Source organism: Ochotona princeps, chromosome 10 (assembly GCF_030435755.1).
Source record: "Ochotona princeps isolate mOchPri1 chromosome 10, mOchPri1.hap1, whole genome shotgun sequence".
Taxonomy (NCBI): Eukaryota; Metazoa; Chordata; class Mammalia; order Lagomorpha; family Ochotonidae; genus Ochotona; species Ochotona princeps.
The window spans coordinates 4,681,893-4,700,065 of NC_080841.1; the positions used below are offsets into that span (position 1 = coordinate 4,681,893).

General features: G+C 41.1%; 1 protein-coding gene across 2 annotated transcripts in view; it reads right to left on the reverse strand.

The window, feature by feature from the left end:
* Window positions 1-767: 767 nt before the first annotated feature.
* Window positions 768-18,173, reverse strand: part of BRINP3 (BMP/retinoic acid inducible neural specific 3) — a 402,242-nt gene continuing 384,836 nt past the window's right edge. For both annotated transcript variants that reach the window (XM_004578813.2, XM_058669710.1), the window contains one exon: window positions 768-2,147. In XM_004578813.2, coding sequence (XP_004578870.2) covers window positions 1,031-2,147 — 1,117 coding nt within the window. In that variant the 3' untranslated portion in view covers window positions 768-1,030. The remainder of the gene's footprint in view (window positions 2,148-18,173) is intronic.

Here is an 18,173-nt window from a genome sequence, read left to right on the forward strand (position 1 = left end):
TACGTATCTAGTATTACACTAATAGTAATATGTGAATTCAACTTTCAAACCAGACGTTTGAAGTTAAATTGGCTTTATATCGAAAGAATTCTCTCATTAAAATACCTTTCAGTAGTAGATTTATGAGAATGAAAACAGAATCTATTTACATTTGAATAGTTATTTGAGGACTATTTTATACTATTGGATTATAATTTTGGTAAAGTGCTGGAATTGCTAGATTTTCAGGAGTTGAAATGAACATATCTTTGCAGAGAATGCTGATAACTGGCTATTAGAAGGCAGAATGGATGCCAAACCACACTGCTAAAGAGATTAGTGGTTTAGTTTCTCTGTGCTAGGTTTTACAATCACATGTGTTTTTTTTAATCAATGTTCTGAAATGTCCTGCTATTTAGTGGGGGGGTTACTTTCTCTGTTTATTTTGATAATGATCATGTCACTGGGATGGCGTTAAGCACAGGTCATAAATATGCGACTGTCCCTTTACGCTGTTAACCGTCAGAACACAACTGATAACTGAGCATCCTACCTGGGCAGATTTTTCCATGAAGATAATTGAAAGAGGCTTTCAGATGTTCCCACTAAAAAATCCTGGTGAATTTTCCCCAGGTTATGACAAACTATATCAAAATAGAACTCATTTCATGGAAAAAAAGGAATCCCACAGCACTTCTTTTTAATAACTGTTCAGCTACAAAATTTTATTGGTATCTTTTTATGTTCCCTCTAGGATGTAACGCACAAAAGCATTGCCACGGAACATATAAAATTACAAACGAAATTTATTGTAAAAAGTAGAATGTCTTCTAGACTGGTGTCAGTATTTATTTCATTCATAAACCAAAACTGCAGTATAATATATTCATTGTCAGCAAGTTCATGTGTGTAAATTGCCATCCAATGTTATCCACTGATATAAGACAGATATTGAAAAGACAATTTAAATTTACTCTTCCAAACATAAACTGTTCCACAAAAGCACTGTAAAAACTCCTTCAAGGTTTTGGGTTGTGCTTGACATTGACGGTTAACTACATAATTTGGTCGTGTCGTAATCCATGGTGTTTGGCAATTTGGCATTGAACGCCTGGAGAGCAGATTGGATCCTCACCACCTCACTGGTAGACAGCTTGAGTCTGTGACGAAGCAAGCAAGAGAACAGGTCGAGGCGCCGTTGGCCTGGTGGGGACAGTTTATTTACACGGTCTCTTATCTCGAGGAGCTGCAAAAGTGCTGAGTCCTGGGATCCCTGAGTGTAGGGGTAGTCCAGTTGCAAAATCAAGTCCCGAATCGCCTCAGGGTCAAAGTGCATGCTATAGCCAAACACTTGAATGTTGTTGATTTTCATGTAGCCCAGGTTCCGGGAAGGATCAATAAACTCCAGAGGCTCATAGTAAATGCTTTCGTTGCCGTTGGGGCCACTGGATTTGATGCGGCTCCTCAGGTAGATGTGCACTGTCTCAAAAAACGTCTTCCACTTGTTCCCCAGAGTCAGGGTCCAGTTGTAGCACTGCAGCGGCAGGTCCAGCTTAGTCCGCTCCCAGTCTGGAAAGCTGTTTTCACTCACAGGCATAAACCAGCTCTCGGAGTGGCTGCCGCCGAAAGGATTGATGTAAACAGCCAGCACTGGCTCCAAAGTGCTGTTTTTTGTCAGGCAGATCTGCAAAGAAAGGCCCAGGATCATGTGCACCAGGCTCGACTTGTACTTGTTGCTCTTCAAGGTGAGGAGCATTCGCTTACGCCAGGAAGGGTCAAACCAGCTATTGAGGCGCATGTCGTTGCTGATGAAAATGGCGTGCACTTCTATGCGTCTGTCTGTTTTCTGCAAAAGGTATTTCATCTCGAGGTCTTGCAGGTCAGTCTCAAAACCAATATAGTGGTCCGTGGACTCAGCAACTTCCGGCTTACACAGGCCCTGGCTCAGCATATAGCCTGTGTTGCAGGTGCCGCAGCGGGTTCGGTTATCTGGTGCACAGGTTAGGCAGGCGGAGGCATCACCCACCGTACAGGGCAGGAACGCTGTGCAGACCACCTGGTCACTGGGACAGGTGCATGAGTGAGTCTCTTCGGAAAAGCTTCCCAGGAGGCCATTCTCATTGCAGTAGAGGAAAGACTGGATGCGAGTGAGCCAGTAGGTGGAGGTTCTAGAAATACAAACCAAATCCACAGTCAGTATATTTTTTGTGTGCACTGAAATACAGTAAGCCTTAGCTCCAAACTTGGTTGTCATATGTTGAGTCATTAGTTCAAACGAAATTAAATTTCAGCATGGTGCATAAGTACACATTCATCATCGCATAAGCCACAATATTAGACAGAGGTAAATATGGAGACACTCAATTCAAACCACAATACTGCATCCCGATACATGGGATGCCATCTGAAACGGCAGTGCCGTCTTGTTAGTCTATGTGGGAGCTGAGTGCTACCTTCATTCAGAGGGTTGTTGTCATCTTAAAATGGTAACCAGCAATAGGTAATAAAATGGATTTTATCATTAATACCTAGAGTAGATCCAGAGCATGCACATGGTTGTTCATTCGGGGGCACAAAGCTGTAGCATTCTGGGAATTCCCGACAGAGAGTAAAAGAAAAGTGAAATAAAACATATGTAAATTGCTGTCAATATATGGAGATGCTACATATTGATATCAGCATTGAAAGAAGTATCTATTGAGGGGAAATTTTTCTACTCAAGGAGACACTGGGAAACATGCCATCAAAACCAATAAGCTCTTTCAGTAAAGGCTGAGTGTGTTCATTTAATGTGTTTAACTCATCATTAGTATTTTTTCTTAGCAGTCTAGAGACAATGCAATTTAAGATCTAACTTATTTTCTCACATTTTTGAAAATTTCCGGGTATTGAAAGAGCTCAGCCAAATAATTAAAATAGTCTTTAATCAGATAAGTCTTTGCTTTGACTATGTGGCATTCTCAAGCTAGCGGCATGACTGTGGGAACAGGTCCTCAGGCTGAAGGGTCTGAAGTAGCCTCACGGGAAGAATGGATATAGCAGTCTCCACATTTATCAGCTTCTGTGAAAAATAAATCAAGGTCCAGACACTAAGCACAATGTATTCAAACATTTTATACAGTCTCCGAATCACAACAGATACTCAATTTTTTATCCATCTTTGGTTTTTATTTTAAATTGTGTGTGACACCTATACATTGTACCCAATCCATTGGATTTGATAGATTGCTGCTGTTTTAGGTGATCTGCATATAATACATACAATACAAAGATTGCAGAATCCTGTTTGTTTTGCTCATAGACACACATCCAATGCTTAACAAAATACTAGGAGATAAGAGTCCTTTCTGATTTATTGAATATTGAATAAAGTAGGTCTACCACAGGAACATTTTGTATTTTTATGTGAAGCAAAATTGCTGAAGTGGACATTGAACGTGTTCAGGAAGTCCTAGCGCCCAAGTCACAGGTCTCGTAATGCAACATAATCTCTGATTTTACACAATGAAACATACAGAGAAGACTTTCTGCACTGTTTCTCTAATTGCTAAACAGATCTACAGCCCTGGAAGGAATGGACAAACTAAAACACAGTACATTTCATTTCATCTTAATTATTTCTCACAGTGAAAAAAAAAATAAAAAGCTTAGTGGGCTACTAAACCCTGTTAGATTTGTATCATGGTTTGAGTGTATCCACATAAGTTCCCGCGCTATCTGTGGATCCCTGGTGTGTCAAGGCGGGACGTAGACCAAATGTCTGGGTCATGGGAACACTACCCCATCAGTGAATTAATTCTGCTGCCATGGGGATTCTTTTTAACAGGAACAACTTGGTTCAGTATTGCACACTCCCCTTTACTTTCTGCCATGGCACAAAAAGAAGGCACTCATCATATTGCAGCTCAATCTGGGACTTCCCAGGCTCTGGAACCAGGAGTCAACGAGTATCTACCCAGTATACTCAGTATAGGTGAACCATTCTGAGGTTTTTTGTTACAGCAGCATAAAACTGTCCATGACAACTCATACCAGAGCTTCCTTTCCCCTCCATTTATAATAATAATAATAATAATAATAATAATAATAATAATAATAATTAGCTATGATACAGTTCTATAGGCCCTAGGATTTCTCTTATCCCCTTCTCCAAATCCCCCCCACACATTGACTTTCCCTATATTATTACAATTGTATAGTTTTTTATAAACAGTCGTAAGTCCACCATTGCAGGCATGGACAATGCAGGAGACGAGCATCCTAGTGTCAAGATATAGATAGCAGGCTCATTGAGAGTCCATCTTTGATTTGGAAGTAGAGATGCATACGGCATTGTATCCTCACACCTGGATATGACAGTCTCCATTACACAGCTACTATGCATCCCCTTAAGTGAAAAACCACAAAATAAAATCAACAACAGGAAGAAAAAAAAGAAATTTACAATGCTATGAAGTGAAATAACATGGTACTGAATGACTAATGCACTGTTGAAGAAATGAAAAGCAAGAATTAGGCTCGGCTTGGTAGCCTAGTGGCAAAAGTCCTTTTCTTGTACATGCCAGGATCCCATCTGGCTTCCAGTTTGTGTCCTGGTAGCCCCACTTCCCATCCAGCTCCCTGCTTGTGGCCTGGGAAAAGCAAAAGAGGATGGCTGAAAGCCTTGGGTCCCTGCACCCGTGTGGGAGACCCAGAAGCAGCTCCTGGCTCCTTGCTCAGCTCAGCTCTGGCCATTGTCTCCACTTGGGGAGTGAATTATAGAATGGAAGATCTTCCTCTCTGTCTCTCCTCCTCTCTGGATATCTGACTTTCCAATAAAAATAAATAAATATTTTTTTAAAAAAAAATCAAGAATCTTCTAAAAGAAAGTTATGTTACTTTATGACCTATGAGCTAGTAAAGAAATGAAAATAAAAACGAAAGCATCAAAATCCATGAGATAAAATTTCCTCTGATCTTTCTTGGTGAGATTTGTCTCCTGTCGGCAACAGACAGATGGGATTTGTTTTTTAATCCAGTCTACTAATCTATGTTTGATTGATGATACTTTCTTTGAAAAAAAAAATGTTTATTTCAAAGTCAGAATGAAAGCTAAGTACGGCGATGTTGAGGAGAAGAAACTGAAAAAGAGAGGGTCTCCCTTTCTCTGGCTCACTCTACAAATGTCTGTAGCAGTTTTGTGTGTAGGTGGAAGGTGCTTGAGTAGTTGGAGACATCTCCTACTGGGACTTGGACGTCACCTATCCCCTTGGAGATCTGGCACACAAGAGGAGGCTTGATTCTCTGCATCAACACTGTGGTTCCTCCAGACAGATTCACATTCTCTGCATGACTCTCCCAGCACTATGCCAGAGGCTCATGAAGTAAGAGAGACATGATGCTTTTAGGCACTCCATGAACTGTACCTGTGCATTTGAAAAACTTGCACTCTCCCCATTTTCTGATTTAAAAAGTAGATTGCTTAAAGATTTTAATGTTTAATCTCACAATGCAGGGATTAATATTACTGACTTGCTATGTGTAAATATTGTTTGCTATTTGTTACTGATGATTTCACTGAAAGGTTTCTTGCCTAAGCTCTCCTTCTCTCTTCACACTTCCTTGGTTTCTTTCCGCTCATTCTTTCTCCAATTGTTCTCTTTCTGTTTTAATTTGTACTTTGCAGTTTCAATTATTCCTTCTCTTTCCCTCTCCTTGATTGATTCTGTCACTTGCTCTATTTTTTAATATTTTATGATACAGTTCCATAGGCCCTGGCATTTCCCTTATCTCCTCCACAATTACTCCCCCCACTGAGTTCCCCTATATCATTGCTGTAGTATAGTTCTTCATACATTGTCATATGTCCATCATTGCAGGCATGGACAATGGCAGAGGGTCCAGCATCCTACTGTCAAGATACAGTAAATAGTTTCATTGGGAGTTCATCTTTGTTTAGAAGGAGAGATGCATACTACATTGTATCCTGGATATGATAGTCTCCATTACACAGTTACTATACATCCCCTTAAATCAAAAGTCACAAAACAAAATCAACACTAGGAAGAAAAATGGAAATTTACAACACCATGAAATTAAATAACATGCTACTGAATGACTGTGTCACTGAAAAAAAATGAAAATCAAGAACCTTCTTGAAGAAAATGATGCTATGCTACGATCTATGAGTCTTTGAAAAATTGAATCAGAAAAAAGTATGTTGAAGAGAAAAAAACTAACAAAAAAATCAAGATCTGTGAGATATAGTTTATGCTGATCTTTCTTGGTGAAATTTGTCTCCTGTAGGCAACAAATAGATGGGTTTTGCTTCTTAATCCAGTCTGCTAATCCACGACATTGGATTGATGAAGTTAAGCCATTTACTTTCAAGGTTTATATGAATGGGTGGAAATTTGGTCCTGTCATTTTAACATAGGTTGTTCATTCATTTGGTCTTCTGTTGTCATTTTACTGGGATGTTCTTCGCATTTGCTTTTGGTTTTGGTTGGTGCTATTCCTTTTCTCTCTCAAAAGCACATCTTTAAGTGTCCTTTGTAGGGCAGGTTTGGAAGAGGCAAATTCTTTCAAATTTTCTTTACTGTGGAAAAATTTTATTTCATTTTCAAAGACAAAGGAACGTTTTGATGGGTACATTATCCTGGGCCGACAATTTTTTGTTGTCAGAATCTGGAATATGTCACTCCATTCACTTCTTGCCTGTAGAATTTCCTGTGAGACATCTCCTGCGAGTTGAACTGGTGTTCCTTTATGTCTCAGTTGATTTTTTTCACATGCACATTTAAGAATCTTTTTCTTATGTTCAACTGAAGAGAGCTTGATTATCATGTGTTGTAGTGAAGACTGCTTTTGGTCAACTCTGTTGGGAGTTCTGTGCCTCTCCTGGATGTTGTTTCCCAATCCTTTCTCTAGATTAGGCAACTTTTTACTTACTATTTCATTAAATACATCTGTAAACCCAACTTCTCTTTCTGCAGCTTCTATTCGGCCTTCTATTTGGCCTTTTATTAGTGTCTTTCAAATCTTGAATATTTTTTTAGCCTGATCCAGCTCTGCTCCCAGTTTTTTGCTTCCCCCTGGTGACAGGAAATATCTTCTAATTTTGAGGTTATTTCTTTTGCCTCCTTCATTCTATTTTTGGAGACTTTCCACTGTACTTTTAATTTGCTCCATGGCATTCTTCATTTCTGATATATCAGCTTCCATTTGATTCATTTCCAGTATGACATATTCCTTGAGTCCCTTGAATGACTGCTTTACATGCTTCTCATTGTTGATAAGAAATTTTATAACAAGTGTTTTGAATTCTGTATCCCCATTTTCTCGATGTCTTCCTCAGTTAACTTTGAGGTTGGCAAAGGTTTTTGCTTCTTTGCAGGGGAATCTTCAGTAATATTCATTGTGCTTCTATCTTTTCTTTTGCTCTTGGTCACTGTGCTTCTGGTTATCAGATTCTTCTCCTTGAGGCAGGTTTCTAAGTTCTGTCACTCACAGATCTACAGTTTGATTTTCCTTATTGCAGTTGGTACACGGCTCTTTGTTTGCAGTGACTTGTGCCACAACCTCTAGCAAATCCAGGTCTAGGTTCTTATGTTAGATTTCCATCATGGTCTCCCTAGCCTCAGCTCCTGGATCGCCACTCTCTACCTCCTGTGATACCATGTTGAGTCTGTACTGTTGTCTGTACAACCTTTCTCCCACTTTTGGTTGGAGTAGGTCCCAGGATTGGGGAGACACCAGCTGTCCTATAAAGCTAGATTGTTGCTGGAATCTGTTGGCTGTTATCTCTAAGGACCACACAAACCTATTTTGACCTGTACAATGCCATAGTGGGTATTATTTTCCTGTGGGACCAGTATAATGCACTTAACTCAGCGAGTTCTCCCTGAGCTCAATGCATGTGCAGCTCACTGTTGTCCCTGAAGTCTTAAAGTTTTTCCACACTGTACAAAATAGCACCTGATGTGCCACTACTAGAGTTCTTGATCTGCTAGCCATCACGTCTGAGAGCTACCCAGACCTTCTTGAGTGGAACCTGTAGGATGCCACATTGTTGCAGTACACTGAGCCAGAAATGAGTTCACTCCCAGTTCAATGCATGTGCAGTACTGTCCATGGCCTTTGCCTGCTTAAACAAAATGTTTCCCCATATGGCTCTATGGAGCAGACTGGGCTGTTCCCGCACTGCCCATCTGGGATCTGTTGCTCTGTCTCTGCTCCTGATCAAATCAAACAGACCAGCAGGATGGGCATTTCTTTGGATTCACCTCCTGAGCTCTCAGTGAACGTCCCTTCCCACCTGGTTGCTGATGTAGTTCTGGCTGACTGTGCGATTCAGATTGAGGTTCACTGAATGCTGCTGGGCTATCTGTCACTGCAACAATGCACTGTTGTGTCCACCACTTTCCTGTGTCTGTCAGTCTCCAGGTACCCCGCTGCTGTTGTTCTGCCCTCTCCTATTTCCTGGAATGTGCCCTCTCTGCTTCACACTGGCTAATATTTCTCCATCTGGTAAATATGTTCTTACCCTATTCTGCCATCTTGTGAATGTCCACTTGCTCTATTTTTATCTATCTAATGTCAAGTACATAAAATATATACTCTATTTGGATGGAAAATTATATTTTCTTCCCCAAAAACAAAGCATAACCCCTTGTGCCAAGCCATCCCTCACTGTAAGCTCTAATTGTGTTTCCAAATCATAAGGAGAAAACAAGAATGAAATAAACAGACCCCAGGCTAAAAGCAGAGCTTGCAAAACCAGGGCACTGTGGAAAGATTCATCCTGCACACTTCAAAAAATGAACAGCTCTTCCAGCTTTCAGTCTTTTACCATCTTTTTCACATTCCTGAGGATGCATTGCCATAGAGTATGTGATGGCCTCTGAGACTTTGATTGGCATGTATGAATACCAATCCCAGGGCACACTGTCAAAGCTAGTTGCCATGGGATGAAAGAGCTTGCATGAAGAATTTTTTACTTTATGTTTCTGGTCCTTTCTGCCCTGTTGCCAACATTTTGACTATTTCATTATATGTTGTAAGGAGAAAATACATTTTCCCCCATTTTTTAATTGACAGGGTTTTCTTACTCCACATTCAAAAACAGATTAATTTTTTATTATCACACCCTGGATTTTTCTCTCACCCCAAAGTGCATTTTTTTTCTCAAGGTAAAATTTACATGTGTAGATTATATTTGAAATTTATTTAAACTTATCAAAAAATAAAGAAGAAAAAAGACACCCATATGTCACACACTACAAAAATCAGCTCTAAATGAATCTTGGACCTAAATCTGCATCTAGATACCATCAAACCATGAGATAACCTAGAAAGCACTATACAAGATGTAGGCATTGGTAAAGGCTTCTTAGAGTCACCAAAACACAGGCAGTCAAAGCCAGAATAAATACATGGGACCATATCAAACCAACATGCTTAAATGCAGCTAAGGACAAGACCAACAAAGTGAAGAAGTAACCAATAGAATGGGAGAAAATCTTTCCATAACACATAATAGATAGTGGGCTAATATCCAAGATTTACAAAATGCTTGAAGAAACTCAACAATAGCAAAACAAAAAAGACAAAGACAAAACCATCCATTGACCCCCACGCGATATTGTAATGGCTAAAGTCCTCGCCTTGAACATGCTGGGATCCCACATGGGCACCGGTTCTGATCCCGGCGGCCCGCTCCCCATCCAACTCCCTGCTTGTGGCCTGGGAAAGCAGTTGGGGATGGCCCAAATCTTTGGGACCCTGAATTCATGTGGGAGACCTGGAATAGGCTCCTGGTTTCAGATTGGCTCAGTTCCAGCCATAGTGGTTGCTTGGGGAGTGAATCATCGGTTGGAAGATTTTCCACTCTGTGTCTTCTCCTCTGTATTTCTTCCTTTCCAATAAAAAAAAAAATCTTTAAAAAAATCCATGCTGGCATGGATGTGTGGATAAAGGTAACCTTCTTTACAAAATACATGATAAATAGATGTGTAAACATATAATCACCTAGAGGAACTGTATGATAGAAAGTGGTGCACATTCAGTGAAGATACATTGCAGTATGCATCTCTATAAAAGGACTCGCAGTGAAACTGTTAACTATTCCTTGGCAATAGGATACTAGACTATACACCACTCCCTATACACACATTGTCACGATACACTTAAGTAGCATAATGTTGGACTTGTGACTGTCGCTGAAAGACTATAATATTGCAATAACATGGGGAAAACAGTGAGGGAAGGTATGGAAGGCGGAATCCCTGTGCTGCAGGAATTACATCATGAAAAATAATTTATAAAATAGAAGAAAAAATAATTCTGAGAATGAGAAAATATGAAATTACATAACCAATTTATTTACTTTTTAAATAAATTGATTTGTTTTATTATTCCATGATATAGTTTCATAGGCTCTGGGTTACCCTTTCCCCTTCCTCAACCTCCCCCTCCTCCCACTAATTTCCACTATTTTGTTACAATAGTCAAGTCCTTAATAATCAGTCACAAGTCCAATATTCTACTACTTAAATGTATCCTGACATTGTAGCTGTGAACAATGGGAGAGAGTCTAACATCTAATTGTCAAAACATATTCAGCAGTTTCATTATACAACCAACTCAAAAAAAGAAAAACATATTTCAGCGCTGAAGACTGGTAATGCAATATAGTAAGAGAAACTCCATTTTGTATGTGGGAAGGCAGTCTTTTGGCTGCTTCAGTCTATCACTTCATTGTCCCTTACAATCTACCTAATTATATACATATTTTGGGAGGGTTTATTTTCTACTTATTTATTTATTTTTGTATAAGACCATTGTTTCCACATTATTATTATTATTATTATTATTATTATTATTATTTTCTCTGCATTTGGGGTTAGGGGAAAGAAAAAGGGAAAGCCCCACCCAGCGCCCCCTCCCCCATGCCAGGTCTCCGACGTGGAGCATGCTCTGAAGGTCCTGCTCAAGTGGTTTTGATAGTTCAAAAGTTTGGACCTGCTGCCAGTCTCACCATTCCAAGCACAATGAAATGTCTCCAGAATCCGCTGGCTGGCATAGTTCACCTTAGAGTCTCCATTTGTCCAGATTCCCTGCCACCACATAACGGGTAGTTGAATGATTTGTGCTGTCCTCCATCCTCTGGTGTGGTACTGGGTATACTCTGCAGGTATCTATGATCTGCCATATCCTCCACACGCACCTGGATATGCTGTCCACTGCTCCATCTGAGCCCTTGAGGAGGCTAAGCTTTGACACTTGCACTCCATGGTCAGACCATGGAACCTGCACTTCTCTTCATGATTGGGGTTCTGAGATCAGCAGTTCAGTTGGGGGGATCCCCAAAGAAACTTTGTCGGAGATGATCCCAGACCTGATTCTTGTGTGTGCTTGCCAGTAGAGGGTCCTGCACAGTCTTTCGCCCCAATAGGCTAGTCTCAGTTGCTGGGTCAGCTCTGTTTCTAGCCCTGTCTTCCACACGAATCAATGGATGTTGCAGTCCATCCTGATTCTGCCCAGCGCACACTCAGCCCTCACACAAACCATGGTTGCTACAGCCTAGTTAGAATAACTTGCAATAACCCACCACCAGGCCCACCCCATGCCCTGGTTCCAATGCTTGCCAGTATGTACTGCAGACCGATCCAGTCTGTACCAACTCCCATTCAGCTCTCATAATACATGTCAATCAGCATTGAAACCTATTTCAAGCCAACCAGTCCCGCTATCCAGCCCACACATGCTGGCAGGTGTCGTTCTGTCTAGCCAACACTGCTCCAGTCCTGGTTTTTCATGCTCTCCAGTGGGAGTGGTAACCCAAGAGGGAGGTGCCCACTATTTCCCTACTGGGCCCACTCCCACACCCAGAACATGTACTCTTCAGGTGGTTCTGCAGTTTAACTTGACATATTTAGCCCCCAATGCCAGCATCTGACAGCTGATGCTGCGGCAAAGCCCCAACCAACCCTTATCCACTCTGATTTATGCTTACACCAGTAGGAACAGTCAGCCCAGCCTGGGTTTTTCCTGATCTAACTCATTGAGGCCCTGCCTGGTCTGGTCTGCCCCCAACCCAACTCATGCTTTCCAGTGGGAGTGGCGGTTCAGCAGGGGAGCCCTCCACATTGCCTTCTCCCTCCCAGGTTCCTACATGTGCTGACTGGGTGTTGTGGCCCAGTCTGGTATGTCCCCCCTCGCCTCAGCATTTGCCAGTGGTGCTCGGATTTGCCAGTGGGTGCTCAGATTTGCCAGTGGGTGATGTGAACTGTTTCTCCTGTAGCAAATGTGTCCTGCCAGAGGAGTTTCCCAAGGTCCTCCATCAGAACCTCTCACAATGCCAGATCTTACGCATAACGGTGGGTCCACGAGCCAGTCCTATTTAGTCCACTTCCTGTCCTGGCCAGAACATTGGCATTTCCTGACTGGCCTTCAACCCATTCCGGTTCTTACTATTGGGTGTTTCAGCCCCACCAAGGTCTGTTCATACCCAGACACAGCTCACACACGGCTCAGTAGGGTAGACATAGCCTAATCCATCCTACATCTACCCTGGTCCTCCAGAGCACTAGATGATACTGGAGTCTAACCCTGCTTAGTGTGTCCGTTCCCAGTCCAGACTTTTGCCAAGGGAAACAGCAGCCATATCCAGCCAGAACTCAGCCCCCACTCTGGCTCCCACACTCACCAGTGGGAACCCCAACTCATCCCTGTGTCCTTTTAGCTTCCCAACTGGGCATGTTCCCAAAGGGGTAAAGGAAGAGAAAGACAGTAAAGAAAGGGATGGAGAAAGAAACTTGGGCTAAGCAGCTGAATTGTGAGCAAATAAAGTAGGGAGGACAAATTCAAACAGTGTCAAGCAACTGACAAGGCCAATTAATGGAAACTCCTTAACTATCAGGGGAAGTTTACAGTTTGAAACTTACTTTTCAAAAAAGCCTTTCAGGGTACTCTTTTCACAAAGCAGAAATACTTTCCACAATTGAATCAGAATATTTTGGATTAAAATCACTAGGTAAAGTGTACCACTCACATTATTGAGAAATCATGGGGCACCTAATTGGAGAAGTTTAGACATCTGTTTAGGCCATTTGTCTCTGTTCAACCCATAGGACAACCCATGTGTTTAGGATCTGTTTTTCTCCACAGGATGCACATTATCTGAGCACCACAGAGGAGGGAACGGTGAGTGTGAACACCTGCCTTTATCCTACGACCTTGGACAAGTTACTTAGCCTCTTTAACTTCCAGCAGAAATGTTAGAATGAAAATAAACACTGTTTAAATTTTGATTCTGCATGACCCTGGGAAATGTGCATGAGTGCAGCTTTCTGACACTCCATGTGTTCATTCTTTTGTGATTTCACCTGTTGATCTGAGGCCAGGAGAAAGGGATGTAATATATAAATACCACCTGTCCCAGAATCTCACATTTGGCAGGTGCAACTCATGGAACAACATGAATGAAACGCCTGCCTTTACAGTTTTTCTGTTATTCAGAACTCAAACCAAGATGTAGTCTTATCGTTCCAGTCTTAATTATAAGGCACCATTCTAAGTATACAATGGGAATTCACAGCAGCTGGCCCTGAAAGCTCATGTTCAAATGTAAGATCATAAGAAAGCTGAACGAACACACAGAGATTGTATTCCTGGGTCTCTGGAATGACCATTGAAACCAGTGCTTAGGGTTCCTCAGGTGGCAGCCAGTCATGGGAGACCATGTCCAGGGACAGGAACAGTTGACACTTATGAAGAGTAGAGAGCAGCAGGAGGTCTTGCTTGCACATGCATTCGGGACTCTAGTCATTCACTGCAGCAAAATTTGTGAACTCTTCATAAAGATTTTAAAAATAGAAACAAACTAAAACCTGGAGCCTAATATGAATAGATAAATCATTATATGATCCAGTGCTATCGTTTAGTGAACATCCTTGATATCACAGGACAACTAATTTGTAGTGATTTTTTTAAAAATTTCTTGCAGCACCCTATAAAATTCAGTCTCATTTTAAAATCTGAAAATTGCTTCTATATTTTGATGGCTTTACTCTGTTAGCTATTTATTGAACATTACAATGAAAAAAAAGTCAGAAAATCAATCGAAAAATGTGTAGAAAGTGTTCCATAGATAGTGGGACACTTAATACTGAAAAGTCAAGAAAAATATTCATTTATTGCCAGCACTGAAGATAAAACAATTTTATTTGTGAAACAATGTTACCCTATATTGGTTTAAGGCCATGTTCTAGGAAGCCAAAGTGTCAACTCTGAATACATTGTGTTAATTCCTTCTGTAAATTGGGACTATAATCTATTGCAGGATCACAATAAGAACTGAAGCACACATGTTGGGAAAGTACTCGAAGGACTGCTTCAACCCTGTATGGTGATGCTGTATGGCAAACCTCTCACTGCTATGCCACAACCCAAGTAAGCACTGGTTAGGGGCCTGGCTGCTCCTCTTCCTGTTCAGCTTCATGCTGATGGCTGGGGAGAGAAGTGACCAAGGACCTAAACGCTTTGGCCCTTGTTCCCAGTCCTCTCCCTTGTGGCCATTTGGGGAGTGAATCAAAGAAACAAGACATCTCTAACATCTCTCCTTTTTTTCCCCAAAGATTTATTTATTTTTCTTGCAAAGTTAGATATACACAAAGGAGGAGAGACAGAGAGGAAGATCTTCTGTCCGCTGATTCACTCCCCAAGTGACCACAACAGCTGGTGCTGTGCCAATCCAAAGGCATGAGCTAGGAGCTCCCACCTCCAATCTTCATCCGGGTCTCCCACGCGGGTGCAGAGACACAAGGCTTTGGACTGTTCTTGACTGTTTTCCTAGTCCACAAGCAGGGAGCTGGATGGGAAACAGGGCTGCCAGGATAAGAACTGGTGACCATATGGGATTCTGGCGCATTCAAGGCGAGGACTTTAGGCTCTAGGCCACCGCGCCGGGCACTCTAACATCTCTCCTTCTTACTCTGGCTTTCAAGTAACTAAATAAATCCTGAAAAGAACAAATAGCAAATAAATGTGAATCTTATTTCTGTTATAATCATTTTTACTCATATTGTCACCTTTTAAAGAAATATCATTGTAGGCAGCCTCTTCATCACAATTTCTTTTTTCCCCAGAAGGTGGCATATTTTATTTTCTTTCCAACAATTCATGACTTGACATGAATGCTACATATATTCCTAATTTTCACCATTGTTAAAACAGACATAATTTCAATAACACTTGCAAGTTCCTGTATGACCTGTATTAAAATGTTCATGTAGGGACTCTTCCTATTAGTTTTAAATTTCTTAAGAATCTACAAAAAAGAATGCTGCTCAAATTGTGAGCACATATTTGAGATGTTAGAACACATATCGGACCAAAACAATTGCTCTACTCATGGATAAATCTGAACACTAATAACCTTATTTTGAAGGTTCCTTATTTAAACTTTGTAATCCTTTATTTTCCTTCAAATCTGTGCAATGCAAATCCAAATTTTAAAGCTTAAACAATTTAAATATCTTCATGAAGTGAAAGATTATTTTCCAGTGTAGGCCATTTCATTGTAGCCTTCAAGGGTTTGTTCTTCTTGGGCCTTAATACTTTAAACTAAATATAAATTTGGGATTAAGCACTGACAGCCATTTAAACAATCATAAGCTGATTATTAGCTCAGTCACAGAAAGATAAAGACAAATAATATCCTGTCTGTCACTTTTCCTCTTCTGCTTGTGCGGCTGGGCTACTTCACCCATGGCTGTGTTACTCCCTGCTTGTGGCCTGGGACAGCAGTAGAGGATGGCCCAAATCCTTGGGACCCAGCACCCTTGTAGGAGACCTGGAAGAGCTCCTGGCTCCTGGCTTCTGATTGTGCGGCTGGGTCACTTCACACACGGCTGTGTTATTGAGAGCTTGTGATGGCACCTCTGACACAGAAGTTCTACTGTGGAAAACACATTTTCATTCACCTTGGGTAAGAAAATATCCTATTGTCAGGTTCTTCTAGCAAAAGCCCGCCATGGAAGTGCCCTCCCATGTGTGCCTGAACACAGACATATAAACAATCTTCACAAAGTTAAAATGTTGGTGGTGCTGATCTTGCCAAAACCTGTTGGACTTTAGGTCTGGGTGCCACACGGACCTATTTTGACTAGTATGATGCCACAGTCGGTATTATTTTCCTGTGGAACCAGTGAAATCCACTGAACTCAGTGAGTTCTCGTGAGCTCAGTACATGCGCAGTTCACTGTTGTCCCCTGCAGTCTTAAAGCGTTTGCCACAGTGTACAAAATGGCGCCTGATGTACCACTACTAGAGTTCTTGATCTGCTGGCCATCAGGTCTGAGGGCTACCCAGACCTTCTTGGGTGGAATCTGTAAAATGCCACGTTGATGCAGTTCACTGAGTCAGAAATCAGTTCACTCCCAGCTCAGCATATGCTCAGTCCTTTCCCTTGCCTTTGCCTCCTTATGCAAAATGGTGCCCAATTCAGCTCTAGGGGGCTGACTGGGCTGTGAATTCCATGCTGTTCTCGCACTGCCCATCTGTGATCTGCTGCTCTGTCTCTGCTCCTGGTCAAATCAAACGGACCAGCAAGATAGACAGTTCTTTGGGTTCACCTCCCAAATTCCCAGTGAATGTCCCTTCCTACATGGTTGCTGGTGGAGTTCCTGCTGCTGGTGGAGTTCAGATCGCCCGTTACCTGAATGCTGCTGGAATATCAGTCACTGTAACACCACACCATTGTTTTCGCTGCTTTCCTGTGTCTGTCAGTCTTCAGGTACACCCTCTGCTGTTGTTCTGTCCTCTCCTATTTCCTGGAATGTGTCCTCTCTGCCTCAACCTGATTAAATGTTTCTCTGTTTAAATGTGTCCTTACCCTATTCTGCTGTCTTGATTCTCATCATGCTTAATTTCAACTACATGAATTTTTCTCACACACATGGAACACTTTTTCTCCTATGCTTAATTCGTTCAAAGTTTAAATTCAATTATTCCTATTTTTACTAACCTTTTTAACAATTTGTCATCATAGATTGGTTCTTTGCTTGTATCAATTATCCGTACACTGCATATTTTACAAAGTACTGTATATATTCTTAGACTTAACTCATAGCCTTATCTCATTATTTATTTTTGAAAAAAAATTATTTGAAATTCAGAGAGAGAGAGAGAGAGAATATTCCATCTGCTGGTTTGCTCCTCAGTGCCTGATGGGTCAGGCTGAAGCCAGATCCTGGGACTCCATGTGGCTTTCCAATGTGGGCAGGAGGGACTCAAGACCTTGAAACACCATGTATTGCCTCTTATGCTGCACAGTGTCACTATGCTGGATCTGAAGTGGAGATTAAACTCAATACTGGACATTCTTGGGGATATGCGTGTAAAGTGCAAGTAGCCCATTACACCACAACATCCATTTCATCAAAGAAGTTTAAAATTAGAAGACGGTTACAGAGTACATTATTTAACCAAAGGAAATTAAACAAAATATGGTTAAAGGATATCTGGAAAGGCCTGAAATATCTGTAAATTAGTTATCATTTGGAAATAATAGCTGAGTCATAGAAGAACTCCAAGTTAACCATGTCGAAGGAAGATTAATAGAAGCAGTCATTTGTAGGATGTTGATTGCTTCAAGATTTCATGGGAAATTAATAGTTTTACTACCTTAGTGTTGAAGAAAGGGCTAACAGCATTAAAATACTAGTTAAGAGAGGGTTAATGTTAATCATTCGAGTTGTCACAGTAGAGAGCAAACAAAACATTTTTAAAAAAATTAATGGAATGAAGCAAGAACAGAGATGGGGATAGATGATAATGGAACATGCAAAGACTGTTAGAGTAAAGAACCAAATCATGACGGCTGTGTGAACAACTAAAGAAACCATGATTACCTCAGCATAAATTCAAATCTTTGGAATGAGAGACAGAGTACACAGTATCAAAATGAGAAGTGGATGCCATCAATAACTGTAGAGTAATAATTTTAGACACTAACTGTGAAGCAATCAAAACTTTAGGGTGCTTGTGTTCATCTGAAAGATAGGGAAGCAATGCAGTCCCTTTAGCAGAATAAGGCCTTAGCTATGCACCTGAAACCATGCAAAGAACTTAGTACAAGAGAAGGTATCTATTCTGAGTATCACATGAGGAAAATATACAAATGTTATAACTGGATGACTCATCTGAGAGAG